The 13549-nt window shown below is 38.6% G+C and overlaps 1 protein-coding gene and 1 long non-coding RNA gene across 3 annotated transcripts; one reads left to right on the top strand and one right to left on the bottom strand.

The window, feature by feature from the left end:
• The first annotated feature begins 253 nt into the window (after window positions 1–253).
• LOC106297924 (receptor-like protein kinase HAIKU2) lies at window positions 254–3257 on the top strand. The gene is made up of 2 exons (XM_013734061.1): window positions 254–2777; window positions 2869–3257. Exons 1-2 carry the CDS (start codon window positions 254–256, stop codon window positions 3255–3257), a joined length of 2913 nt encoding a protein of 970 aa, XP_013589515.1.
• A 461-nt stretch (window positions 3258–3718) lies between these two features.
• Window positions 3719–10481, bottom strand: LOC106299999. Of its 2 annotated transcripts, XR_001261950.1 has the most exons (5): window positions 10138–10481; window positions 4693–4760; window positions 4222–4360; window positions 3988–4151; window positions 3719–3899 (listed from the first exon to the last, which is right to left on the bottom strand). It is a non-coding gene; the product is annotated as an uncharacterized LOC106299999 (long non-coding RNA). The 2 variants fall into 2 exon arrangements; XR_001261949.1 differs by lacking the exons at window positions 3719–3899; window positions 3988–4151; window positions 4222–4360 and having other exon boundaries at window positions 4530–4760.
• Between the last annotated feature and the right edge of the window lie 3068 nt (window positions 10482–13549).

Here is a 13549-nt window from a genome sequence, read left to right as displayed (position 1 = left end):
TTTGGCTCTACAAAATAATGGAACGTATGAAAAAGTATATTTACATTTGAGTTATGATAAATGTATAGTGAAAAAAGTCTGATAACAAATAACTAAACTACTAATAGATAAAAAAATATCAAATTGTAGGCGGTTTAACTAATCAAACTAATAAAACTAAATGCACAAGAACAAAAAAACATCGATTTTCCGTTTCTAAATTTATTTACATCATATGTAGGCACCACCTTTTGTCCTTCCGACAAGAACACCAATGTTCCGACAACTATTTATCGTCCGCCTTCTCTTTCTACTACCCCTCGCTTCATCGAGCTCCAACCATAAAAGAGAACTCAAGAATCTCCTCAAACTAAAATCCACATTTCAAGAAACAGAACCAAACCACGTCTTCGCCACCTGGACTCACCGGAAACCAACTTGTGAGTTCTCCGGAATCACATGCAACTCCGGCGGAAACGTCGTCGAGATCAACCTCGAAAGCCAGAGTCTAAACAACGGAGATAATAACAATACTTCCAATCTTCCTTTCGACTCAATCTGCGACTTAAAGTTTCTCGAGAAGCTAGTTCTTGGAAACAACTCCTTAAGCGGCAAGATTCTCAAGAATCTCAGGAGCTGTAAGCGTCTGAGATACTTAGACCTCGGAAACAACAACTTCTCAGGCGAGTTTCCGGCGATCGATTCTTTACGGTTACTAGAGTTTTTAAGCTTAAACGCCTCAGGAATCTCCGGGAGATTCCCATGGAAGTCTCTGAAAAGCTTGAAGAGGTTGAGTTTCTTGAGCGTTGGGGATAACCGGTTCGATCCTCATCCATTTCCAGGAGAGATCCTAAATCTCAGAGCTTTGAGTTGGCTTTACATGAGCAACATCAGCATCACCGGTGAGATTCCAGAGGGAGTCAAGAACCTTGTTCTCTTACAAAACCTTGAGATCTCTGATAACAGAATCTCCGGTGAGATTCCTAAGGGAATAGTTCAGCTTATAAACCTAAAGCGGTTTGAGGTTTACAACAATTCCTTGAATGGCAAGTTACCATTAGGGTTTGGGAATTTGACGAATCTGAAGTACTTTGATGCATCTAACAACTCATTAGAAGGTGATTTGTCAGAGCTAAGGTCCTTAAAGAACCTTGTATCTCTCGGCTTGTACGAAAACCGACTCACCGGTGTGATCCCAAGAGAGTTTGGAGATTTCAAGAGTTTAGCTGCTTTGTCTCTTTACAGAAACAAGCTCACAGGGAAGCTACCGGAGAAACTCGGATCTTGGACTGGTTTTAGTTACATAGACGTGTCTGAGAACTTCTTGGAAGGTCACATCCCTCCTTATATGTGCAAGAAAGGCGCAATGACGCATCTTCTGATGTTGCAGAACAGGTTCACAGGACAGTTTCCTGAGAGCTATGCTGAATGCACGACTCTGATACGTATCCGTGTAAGCAACAACTCTCTCTCTGGTGTGGTTCCTTATGGGATTTGGGGTTTGCCTAGACTCCAGCTTCTTGATCTTGCTTCTAACCGTTTCGAAGGACCTTTAACTGATGATATCGGTAATGCCAAGTCTCTTGGCTCTTTAGACTTGAGCAGCAATAGGTTCTCAGGTTCTATCCCGTCTCAGATATCAGGAGCTGACTCGCTGGTGTCGGTTAATATTCGTATGAACAAGTTTTCAGGGCAAGTTCCTGACTCTTTTGGAAAGCTTAAGGAGCTTTCAAGTCTTTATCTTGACGAGAATAGCCTATCCGGTGATATACCAGAGTCATTAGGCTTGTGTGTATCTTTGGTTTATCTAAACCTAGCTGGAAACTCACTCTCTGGGAGAATCCCTGAAAGTTTAGGATCTTTACGGTTATTGAACTCTCTTAACCTGTCAGGAAACAGACTAACCGGATTGATTCCGGTTGCTTTATCAACCCTTAAGCTAAGCTTACTTGACTTATCCAACAATGAGTTAGCCGGTTCTGTTCCTGAATCACTCATAAGTGGGAGATTTGTAGGAAACTCAGGTCTATGCAGTTCAAAGATATCATATCTTCAGCCATGCACAGGACCTCGAGGTTACAATGGGACAACAAAACACTTGTCTACACTGGAGATCTGTTATATCACCGCTGCGGTACTTGTTCTGTTTCTTTTATTCTGTTACGTGATCTACAAGGTAAAGAAAGGTAGGTCAAATCGCACGGCTCAGAAGAAGAACGACTGCCTAGTCAGCTCCTTCCGGTTACTAAACTTGAATGAAATGGAAGTCATCGATGAAATCAAGCCAGAGAATCTCATAGGCAGAGGCGGTCACGGGGATGTCTACAAAGTAACCCTAAGGAACGGCGAAACCCTAGCTGTTAAGCACATCTTGGGAACAGATACTTGTAACCGAGAATTTGAGGCAGAAGTTGCAACGTTGAGCAATGTAAAACACATAAACGTTGTGAAGTTGTTCTGCAGCATAACGAGTGAGGATAGTAAGTTACTTGTCTATGAGTTCATGACTAATGGAAGTTTGTGGGAGCAGTTGCACGAGCGGCGTGGTGATCAAGAGATTGGTTGGCGTGTGAGACAAGCAATAGCTTTGGGAGCTGCTAAAGGGTTGGAGTATCTGCACCATGGATTAGACCAGCCTGTGATACATCGTGACGTGAAGTCTAGTAATATATTGCTTGATGAGGAGTGGAGACCAAGGATTGCTGATTTTGGATTGGCTAAAATCATTCAGCCTGATTCGGTTCAACGAGATGTGTCTTCTTCTATCGTTGAAGGAACTCTCGGCTACATTGCCCCCGGTAAGTCCAACTATTAGGTCAACTTATTTTCAAAGTCTTGCTTCTCAAGTTACAAACATCTTGCCTACTAATAGTTTGTTGTTGTCAACAGAATATGCATACACAACTAAAGTGAATGAGAAGAGCGATGTTTACAGTTTTGGGGTGGTGCTAATGGAGTTGGTGACTGGGAAGAAGCCAATGGAGGTTGAGTTCGGTGAGAACAGAGACATTGTCTCGTGGGTTTTGAGCAGGAGCAAGGAGATGGAGAAAGAGAAGATGATGGAACTAATCGACCCGGTCATAGAATATGAATACAAGGAGGATGCTCTTAAAGTATTGACTATTGGTTTGTTATGTACTGGCAAGTCTCCTCAGGTTAGACCGTTTATGAAATCTGTGGTTCGTATGCTGGAGACAACAGGGACTTCTTACGACAAAAGCAACGGAGAAGCAAGTCATGGTGTGAGTGATAGTGTTGAGATTACTGAAGGTTTATAGCTTTTAGATTGAATAACCAAAGAAAGATGGCTTCTTGTTAATTTTATACACAATTCTGAGAAGAAACTCATATTTCTAACATCAAACAAGAGTTCAGTGTTCTGATATACAATATTCATTTTCCCCGGAGGAGGAATCTTATATATACAAATATATATCATTACTCAAAAATAAATATTGATATTTTAAGATTTATGATTTATCATCCTCTATATGAAAACACACACATCTGGTTTTGTGACATCCTTTACAAATTTTAAGACATTCTCTTGCATGCACGATGCATCTATCTCTACAGAACATATATGTAAGTGTTTTCTGTTAGTGTATATTTTTCTGTATGCTCAACTTCTAGTTTTGAATTTTGAATACATATTATTAAACGACTAATTGTTATTTTTCTCAAACTGTAAAGATACTTTTTTTTTTCTTTGGGACATCCAAAGTTGAAAGGCAGATATGTTCCCTCATGAAGTACACTCTTAGATTGTTTCTTAACCTACAACTAATAAAATACATATATTGGAAAGAGAGATATCGTGATGACCTGAGTCACTACTGCAACGAAGGCGGGTTTAGATTCTGAGCAAACTCGCGAGAGTTCAGCTTCTCATTCATCACTCTGAATTTCTCTTTGATCCTCTTTATTTGTCCAACATGAATACAAAATCAAATTTACATACAGTCAAGCATGATGAACATAAAAATTGAGAGTTCAAGTTGGCTTTACCCTTCTCAGTTCAGTCTCATTTCTCCGTTTCTTTTGATCAAGTGATTGCAGGAGTTCGTGATGTCGAAAATGCTATCGAGATCATCTTCAAATGCATTCTCCAACTCTTCCTGGAGAAGAGCAGGTAACTTATCCATAATAGGCATCAGAAGAAAACAGTTGAACTGCATAATAAAAACAGTTCAAAATGTTGGAACGAAGAAGACATGACCAAAAGAAAAGAGTCATGCCAACCTATCCAAACAAACCCATCTACAGCCATCCATCTGCAAGCCAACTCATCCACAGTAACCCATTCACAGCAATCTATCCACCCACACGTTTGTTGGAGCCAAGAGAGTGTATTTGATTTTTAAACTCTTGGAGCTTAAATCTGTCACAATAAACCACCTGCCTCTAGTTTATTATTTGTTTATGTTTCTCCACAGTATTATTAGTTTAATTGTCTAGGATTGTTGATTGCTTTGGCTATATAAAACCACATATGTAATCAATTGCAATCTAAGCTGAAAGTTGGAAGTTCTGAAACACCCCAACCAGGAAATCTTTGAAAACACTTGAAAATTTCTAAGTAAAAGATCAAGTCAACTTTTATCGGATGAACATGAAAAATAATGCAACTTTATAAATTAAGGCACGAGACTAAATACATAAAATTATGTATTTTACAATAAAAATATATTTTGCAAAACTTCTCAACATTACCCAAGTTCATACATCCTAGCACCGATGGTCTTTATAGGCTCACACTCCGGTCCACACAATCAACCTTCCTGCATCGCAAAGGAGGCATAAGCATACAAAATTACTCAGTGAAGACGCTCAATACCGCCCACCACAATCCAATAATCAAACACTGAATCAATACTAACACCATAGCATCCGGTTCTATCATTCTTTTACTTAACTAGTTCCATCATTTTCATTACATTAACATTCCTTAACCGTTTGACCCGAAGGTCCATAATCATGCGGCCGTAGCCAAACCTGCGGCCGAAGCCAAACCTGCGGCCGAAACTAAACCTGCAGTCGAAGCCAAACCTGCGGCCGAAGCCAAACTTGCGGCCGTAGCCAAACCTGTGGCCGTAGACAAACCTGTGGCCGAAGCAATACCTGCGGCCGTAGCCAAACCTGCGGCCGAAGCCATACTTGCGGCCGTAGCCAAACCTACGACCCATCAGTCCTTTACGGCTCGTAGCCAAACCTTCGACCCGAAGGTCCCTTACATCCTCTTAACTAGTTCCCTTAATTAACTCAATTCGATTATACTTTCTTTAAATGCATTATATTTTTATGACTTAGATTCTCAAGATCAAACATTCATTTCTCACATAAACATCCTAGCATAATTCTATTATCAATCCATCAATTCTAGAGTGCATTTCTTAAGAACACAATGAACAAAATTTCCTCTAACGAATTCTATCATACATTTTCCTATGAACACGATGAACAAACTTTTTATAAACGAATTCTATCCAAGCATAAACACGATCATACTAATCAAACCAGACAAACAATTCTTATTGGACTGCCACGAATCACATCGTCACCTTAACTGAATCTCAAGGATTCGAAGACTCTGAACTACCTAGCGTTTTCAAGCGATGAACTCCTTAGCTCCTCCTTTCTGAATCCCTCTTCTCGGAATTACCTCTTTACCAACTAGTTTCTGCTCTCTAACTTCTCTCTAATCTTGCTTTATGAATTGTGTGACAAAATGAGAGCTAAAGGGGTCCTTATATAGAATTTCCCTAGATTTCTCACCAAGTCGGACACTTAATGCCAGTTTCCTTATTTAGCTTGGTCAAAGATCACCATCAATGGCTTGATTTGATATCTTTGATTCTTTCCTTAGCTGATTCCCGCAGATCCGACATTCCTTTTGTATTATCCCGCAATTATGGCTAATCAAACTTTCCTTACCTGGAACCCGCATTATCCAACAGCCGAACATTCTTTAATTGGTCTCGCGGTCTTAATTTCTCCGTATGTATGCTCTGACCGTTCCATTATCGGTTTACCATCGCTTAACCCTTTCTGAATATTTCCATGATCTCACTGAAGATCCATCACTTAGTTAAAAATACATTTATTCTTCCAATATTCATGAATACAAGTGTCTCCACACTTAGAAAATACGCTCCTTGTAGAATAAAACCTCTTGCATTCTATTTTCTTCAAAATTAAAAATACTCCGGGAGCGGGTCGTTACAAGTTCCCCTTTCTTCTTCACCATTGTGTATTCTCTTGGTCACTTTCAATCTCTCTTAAACTCTCCATAATCTCTTATACTCTCTGAAGTGAAAGTTAACTCTCTCCTTCACCAATTCTCTTATCTCTATTTCTAAGTCTTTCTCTTGTTCACTCTCAACCAGACTCTCACATACACTCACACACCATTCTCTGTCTATTATTTCATGGTACGTATCAGAGCTTTAAGCTCTTGAACCTCACAAAAGCTTCCGCAAATTCATTCTTAGTTCATCTTCATCTGAGTCTGGTACAAGCTTTTTCCAGCGGCCCAAAGGGTTTCCAAGAAGGAAGAACCCACAACCAGCTCTCAAGATAAGGGGTATACAAATCTCTGAACCTCAAGAACCCTTCAGCAAGTTCAGCCATTTTAGTATACCACTCATTTTCTTTGAAGATTCTTGAGCACATTCTTTTATCCAGTGGTCCATAGTTCTTCAAAGCTGTCCAATCTCCTTTTCTCCCATCAAATATGGTGAAGAAACCACTTGAAAGCAAAAGTTTATAGAGTAGTTTTCCTAGCTAGCAAAGCTCCAAAACTGCGTTGTCCAAGTGGTTCACTTTCTCTATCCAAGAAGAGAGCTTCCTAGAAGGTGGCGCCTCTCATACAAGAAGAAAGGATGAGTCTTTGGTGTGATGGATACAAGAAGGAGATCATATACTTAAAGAGAAGGAGTTGGAGTTCAACTCAAGATCTCAGATCCAACAAAATGTCATGACCCATGTGTATTGGAGGTTCAAGGAACCAGCTCAGGTTCCTTGGTTATAAGTTAAACCTCTCCTTCTTGATATGAGCTTGGGATAATGGTTCTGGTTGTGTTGAAATGTATATTAAGGTGATTAAATGAGTTGACTAGTCTCTGATATTGTCATTTGAGCATATCATTGTTTAAATGATCATAAAAATAGCCTAAATGTCTTTTAATTGATGAGTTATTATACTGGAACATTTAGTGAATTGGTTTCATGGATTTAAACTAGATGAGTTGTTTAGATTCTGTCCATTGCATTTTAATAAACATTGGGATCAGAATTGGTGAGTTATCAATGTCTGATCCTAGTGTGTGTGGTCTGATTCTTGCTGGAGTTTGAGTGATGTTTCAGGTACACAAGTGTTGTTCTCTGTCCATCATCAAATCAAGACAAAAAAGAAGGCTTTGCCCATGCTGTCCAGAGCCTACACATGATGTATATTCCTGTTTGATCCAGAGCCTACACGTGATGTATATTCCTGACCATGGAGATATTTTTTTTGAGGAGGCCAGATGGTATTAAGTCGTGGCAGAGACATAATATGGCTGGTCTTTGAAGATGCTTCAAGTAGTATTGACGGAGAGGTAGACCAGAAGTTGACCAGCCACCCACCAAACTGGATTTCCTCGTGGATTGCAAGGTCAACGATGAAGTGACTTGTAGCTGGAAGCTAACAAGTCAGGAATAAGTGGCACTCATATCAAGCTTGTCTCCTTCACTATACTCTGAGCCAAGCTTGAGGGGGGAAGTAAATGAGCTTCCATGGCCTATCTATAAACTCTTGCAAGAAGAATTCAACAAGGACAACAACAACTTGGTGTTAGAATAAATGGCCATCAGAGACTACTTGACAAAAAGATCAGGTGAAGAGTCAAGCTGAGTGGAAAGCTATGAATCAGCCCAATGCGTGGAGTTAGAACAATTATCTTCTGATTGGGAAGCTATGGATTGTAGGGGATGGATTTAACCACCCCACAAGGCCCAAGGAATAGGAGGCCTGGCCCGGACTAAATAGAGCGATGGCTCGGATAGTCGGCTTGAAGGGCCAGCTTCTCGGCTTGTCTCTAGAATACCTTTAGTCGATCATCGTCGACTAAAGTGCACTCAGCTCGGCGACTGCTCGGATGAATACGGGCCTCTCGGCCCAGTAGGGAAGGCCCACGAAGACGACATAAGCTAGGTCAAGGATGAAACATTAGGAGGACTATATAAAGAGAAGAGAAAGCAATGAGAAGGGGATCCGAAATCATTGACTAACACTTGGCGGCTAGATTAGGGTTTTCACCTTTGCTTCATCTCGCCGTTAGTTGTACTTGTCCGGTAGCTCATCGAGCCACCGGCTTCCTCTCTGTCGCATTCTCTTCATTTCTCTTGTAACCGACTGAATGTTTTCTCCGACCATAAATAAGACGTCTTTGTTAAACCCACATCTTCTTTATTACCGTTTTCCGATCAAACATGGATCAACTTCTAAAAGGAGTTAGAACAGCTAACTTCAGTTGGGAAGCTATGAATCAGGCCATAGCATGTGTGCTAGTACCATATTGATGAAGCAGTAGAGGGTGTGTAGAACCGGTTGAATTAAGTGCATGCCGTTTGGTTGTTGAGCTCCTGATTCAAGAGATACACAAGTTGGGCCATCACCTAAGTCATGAGGAGACTGGTGGTCCAATTGGCAGTGGAGCATAGATCAAGGGATGAATCAGTTGGCTTAAGCGCAAATGTTGGTATTGTTGTGCTCCTGGTTTCAAACTCAGTGTTGCTCACTTCTAAGCTTGGTCCTTCACCTATTCTCTCCGGATCAAGCTTGAGAAGAGGTAATGGTGACCAATCCTGAAGGTCCAAAACATCCATTTCCTCGGTTTCCTCCCAAGACATTAATTGCAAGATTTCATCAAAAGGGGACTCTCAACTAGGACTATTCTAGGCTGAGAAGTGTAAGGAAGGTCATAGACTGGAGCATTCAGCCTCCCTCTAAGTTGAGGTCTCTAGAAGAAGCTGCAATGAAAAGATTAAAAATAAGATGATTCAAGTGTCCAAAGGACACCTCTCACCATTCCATTATACAATATGCAAGGAAGTAACCAGTTCAATCTTTGAGTTGAAGTTTGATTGGTTTATGCCTTGAGAATTGATGCAAGTGTTTATGCATTGGGTTGTAGGTACTTGGAGCTCTCTGTACATGAAGCTGGTCGTTCATAACCATCTAGAAGATGGCAAGAAGTCACAAGAGAGGGGTAGACATCAAACTGGCCTAAAGAAGAGATCTGAGATGTTGGTGTGTGCAAGTTGTGGAGTTAACCCTTGCAGCATAATTTAGGCCATGATCCAGAGTTTAAGGACACTATCATGAGTTATCTGAAGTTCCTTAGACTCACTGGCCAATCCCTAAGCCTTGTTGTACTCTACTCTCTTTTCCTTGCAAGGTTTTGTCTCAAAGTGGTTTTCCTTGTAAGGTTTTTAATGAGGGAGCTTCTTCAAGGTTCCAAGCTTGTCCAAGGATCTCCTATGGTCAAGCTTGAGGGGGAGTGTTGGAATGAAGAAGGAATAAGCAGTGGCTGAGTTTTTGGAATGAAGAAGGCTTGAACAAAGGAAAAGAGTCATTGGATGGTCTAAGCCAACCTATACAAGCAAACCCATCCACAGCCACCCATCTACAAGCCTCACTCACAGCCGACCCATCCACATCAATCCATCCACACGTCTATTGGAGGCAAGAGAGTGTTTGAATTTTGAACTCTTGGAGCTTAAATCCGTCACATCAAACCACTTGACTCTAGTTTATTATCTGTTTATGTTTCTCCACAATATTATTAGTTTAATTGTCTAGGATTGTTGATTGCTTTGGCTATATAAAGCTATCATTGTAATCAATTGCAGTCTAAGCTGAAAGTGGGAAGTTCCCCATTCTCTATTCTCTATTCTCTTGGTTACTTTCAATCTCTCTTAAACTCTCCATAATCTCTCATACTCTCTGAAATGATAGTTAACTCTCTCATTCACCAATTCTCTTATCTTTGTTTCTCAGTCTTTCTCTTGTTCACATACACTCACACACCATTCTCTGTCTATTCTAACACAAAAAACAAAAGCCAATCTAAAAACAAGTAAGAGAATCTCAGTAAAACTGAAAATAGAGCCAACCTTCAACTCAGCAGAGGCAAGAAAGTATTCTCGTAAGCCTTCTCTCGGACCAATGCGTAGACAATTCTCTTAGAGGAAGGGGCAAGCTTGCGGTCACAGAGCGTGCTGTCTAGAAGATCAGGCAACCGAGTTTCTGTTTTCTGAATGCTGGAATCTGAATCGATGTTCGAGGCGAGTTGGCTTAGCTTTACATCTGATCTTGACTTTGTGTCTGTTGTGCTGGCTGGTGGATCTTGGGGAAGACTAAAATCCAAGGGATTATCTGATGGAGCAACTTGCTCTGCTCCGCCAGATGAGTCCAATAATTGACGTAGACCAGCGGTTCTACATAACATTAAGGAATATAGAACTACTGAATTAGAAGTGGATGCCAAATTTGGAGATTTCGTAATATTTAATCAGAACCAGATCTGAAATATTGGGGCCATAAAATTTTACTTAAAACTTTGATAAAATAAATTTCTCATAATTTAGAGCCTCTGACTATGTACATAACCGCTAGTTGGGTTGTGCCCAAATATAGTCATGAGATTAATTTGCCTCCAAAATGGGTAAACCAAACCAAAATACCGAAATGGTTTTTTAACTTATATGGGCCATGTATTAAACCAATACATTTGACAAATGGATTGGATCAATCTACAACTCATTTAAGTTAATGAGTTAATTGTTTAAATGGTTAATCGATGAACAATAATTTTATAGTTTAAACGTTATTAAGTAAAAAGTATTATATTTAGGGTTGAAAATAAATACAAATATATGGTTTTGGTGGAAAATACGATTTTCTTATTTTTAGGAAAAAAATATGTGATTTTAGTAAGAAAATATATTTAACAAAATTTAAGCGATCTTGGTGAGAAAACTCAATTTTACGGTTTTAGAAGAAAACACAATTTTGTGGTTTTGACAGAAATCTCAATTTTACAGTTTTTGGGGAAAAACAATTTACGGTTTTGGATGGAAAACACGATTTACGGTTATGGCGGGAAAACTCAATTTTGCTGTTTTGGCTGGAAAATAAGATTTTTACGGTGTGGCGGAAAAATACAATATTGCAGTTTTGGCAGAAAAAATCAATTTTACAGAAACAAGATTTTTCTGTTTTGGTGGGAAACTCAATTTTACAGATTTGGCGGAAATTTTTTTTTTACAATTTTAGCAAGAAAACACGATTTAACTGTTTTGGCCGGAAACCTAAATTTTAGGGGTTTGAAAGAAAAACTAAATTTGCGATATTGGCGGAAAAACTTAATTTGCGGTTTTGGGAGGAAAGCTTGTTCTTTTTTCAAAAGGCGGAAAGCTTTATTTTATTGTTTTGGATGGAAAACAAGATTTTGTGGTTTTAGAGGGAAAGTTCAATTTTACATTTTGCGGAAAAACTCAATTTTACGGTTTTGGTTGGCAAACACAAATTTGCGGTTTTTGGCGAGAAAACTCAATTTACATTTTAGGTGGGAAAATCGATTTTATGGTCATGGCAGAAAAACACGATTTTGCAGTTTGGAGGGAAAGCTCAATTTGTGGTTTTGGTAGAAAAACTCAATTTTGCGATTTTGGCGTAAAAACATGATTTTGCAGTTTTTTTGCAGGAATACATGAATTTGCAGATTTAGTGAAAAACACAATTTTACGATTTTGACAAAAAACCACTCCGAAACAAACAAAAAAGTGTCTGATGCACACACGAGGGACTGCCAGTGATATACGGGAGTCAGTCTTGTAAGTTAGTTATGTCTTTCAAGGGGTATCACCCCTTCCCCATATGGAGTTCGGAACCCAAAGGCAATCGTTTTTAGCGCTTTTGATGGAAAAAATCAATTTTTAGTTTTGTCAAAAAATTGATTTTATGGTTTTGGCAAAACAATATGATTAACTTTTAAAACCCCCACATATATATATGAGAAATTGGGTGTTAACATAAAAAAATTATGAGTAAATGAGTGAGATTTAGTCTATCGTAATTTTGTTGCATATGTGAAAGTAAATAAAATTTGGTGTAGTAAAACTGGTTTAGAAATCTGGTTTGGTTACTTTTTTTCTTTATATATTTGATTTGAATTTAAGTTTGTTATATATTTTTATTGATTTGGTTATGAATAACTCATTATCCATTACAATCCAAACCATTTAAGTCCATTAACTTATTTATCCATTAATCCATTTGTACCCAATTTTTCGATTCATTAAAATTCATGGTTTGGATTGGTCTTGATTGACCCATTAGTTTTTATCTGTTTTGACACTCCTAGCTGTTCTCCTCTGATGCATCTTCGCATAAATCGTCGGGTAAAGTAATGTCTTCATCATTGATACTCAACGTAATTTCTTGCAATTTTTTGTAATTTGTCTACCATGAGTAACAAAAACAGATGAATGTATTTGTTGAAACTTTGATCACAAGAGAAAACCAAAGGCACAAAGTAGACTATATTTAACCATTCCTCAATAACTGCCAAACATTTATTATGAAACTCCAGGAGAAATGATGAATCATGAGGGTAAAAAACCCAATACGGTGAAGCCACCACGTTTCGAGTCCCGGCAACCGAGACGTGGTAACATGTGACTAGTCTGGACCACTTCTGTGGGGGCAAGGACACCCCTGTATAATTCAAAAAAATAAATAAAAAAATAAATGAGGGATCATGAACGAGGAGATGTGTTTTTTCACGTGATTGTCTTTTTTGGCACTGAAAACATGTTTTTAGTGGTGTGTACTGCAACGTTTTTAATATTATGATTTTTACAGGAAGTCAAGTAAGAAATTAATCAAATGTTATTAGGATTCTTTCTAAAAAAAATGATATTAGGATTTTTTTTTCAAAAATATATATTTCACATTCAGAATTAATGTTTATAGATTTTAAAATGAATCATACAGTTGTATAGAAGAAAAAAATATTATTATTTATTAATTTTTTTGAAACAATCATAACTAAACAAACATTAGTTTATAATGGAAAGTGTGTGATTATAAATTTATTGAACTTTTAAAATCTATATCCATTAAAAAGCTGGTGGAGTTACTGGGGTAGGTGGTGATGTCTGATTGTCTGGACCTCTTGGAACTTTTCTTTTCATTTCAAAATTTGCTACAAAAGCTGGTGGAGTAGGCGGTGGTGTGATACCCCATCTCTTTATTTCAATATCTTTTGTAAACGCTGGTGGGATTACTGGTGTAGGTGGAGATGTTATATTGTTTGGACCTCTTGAAACTTTTCTCTTGGATCCAATACTTGTTAAACTTTCGCGGCTCGCTCAAGATAGCGTAATAAATAATAACAGAAACACTACAACTCCAAGTAAACCTTTCATATTTTGGTTTTTGTGTCCTTTTGTTACTTACTAGATTAAATAAATATGTGATCGTATGAACTGCTTGCATTGAGATACTTTATAGTATCTGGAA

The sequence above is a fragment of the Brassica oleracea genome, chromosome C1 (assembly GCF_000695525.1).
Source record: "Brassica oleracea var. oleracea cultivar TO1000 chromosome C1, BOL, whole genome shotgun sequence".
NCBI classification, from domain to species: Eukaryota; Viridiplantae; Streptophyta; class Magnoliopsida; order Brassicales; family Brassicaceae; genus Brassica; species Brassica oleracea.
This window is presented reverse-complemented; position numbering and strand designations above follow the sequence as displayed.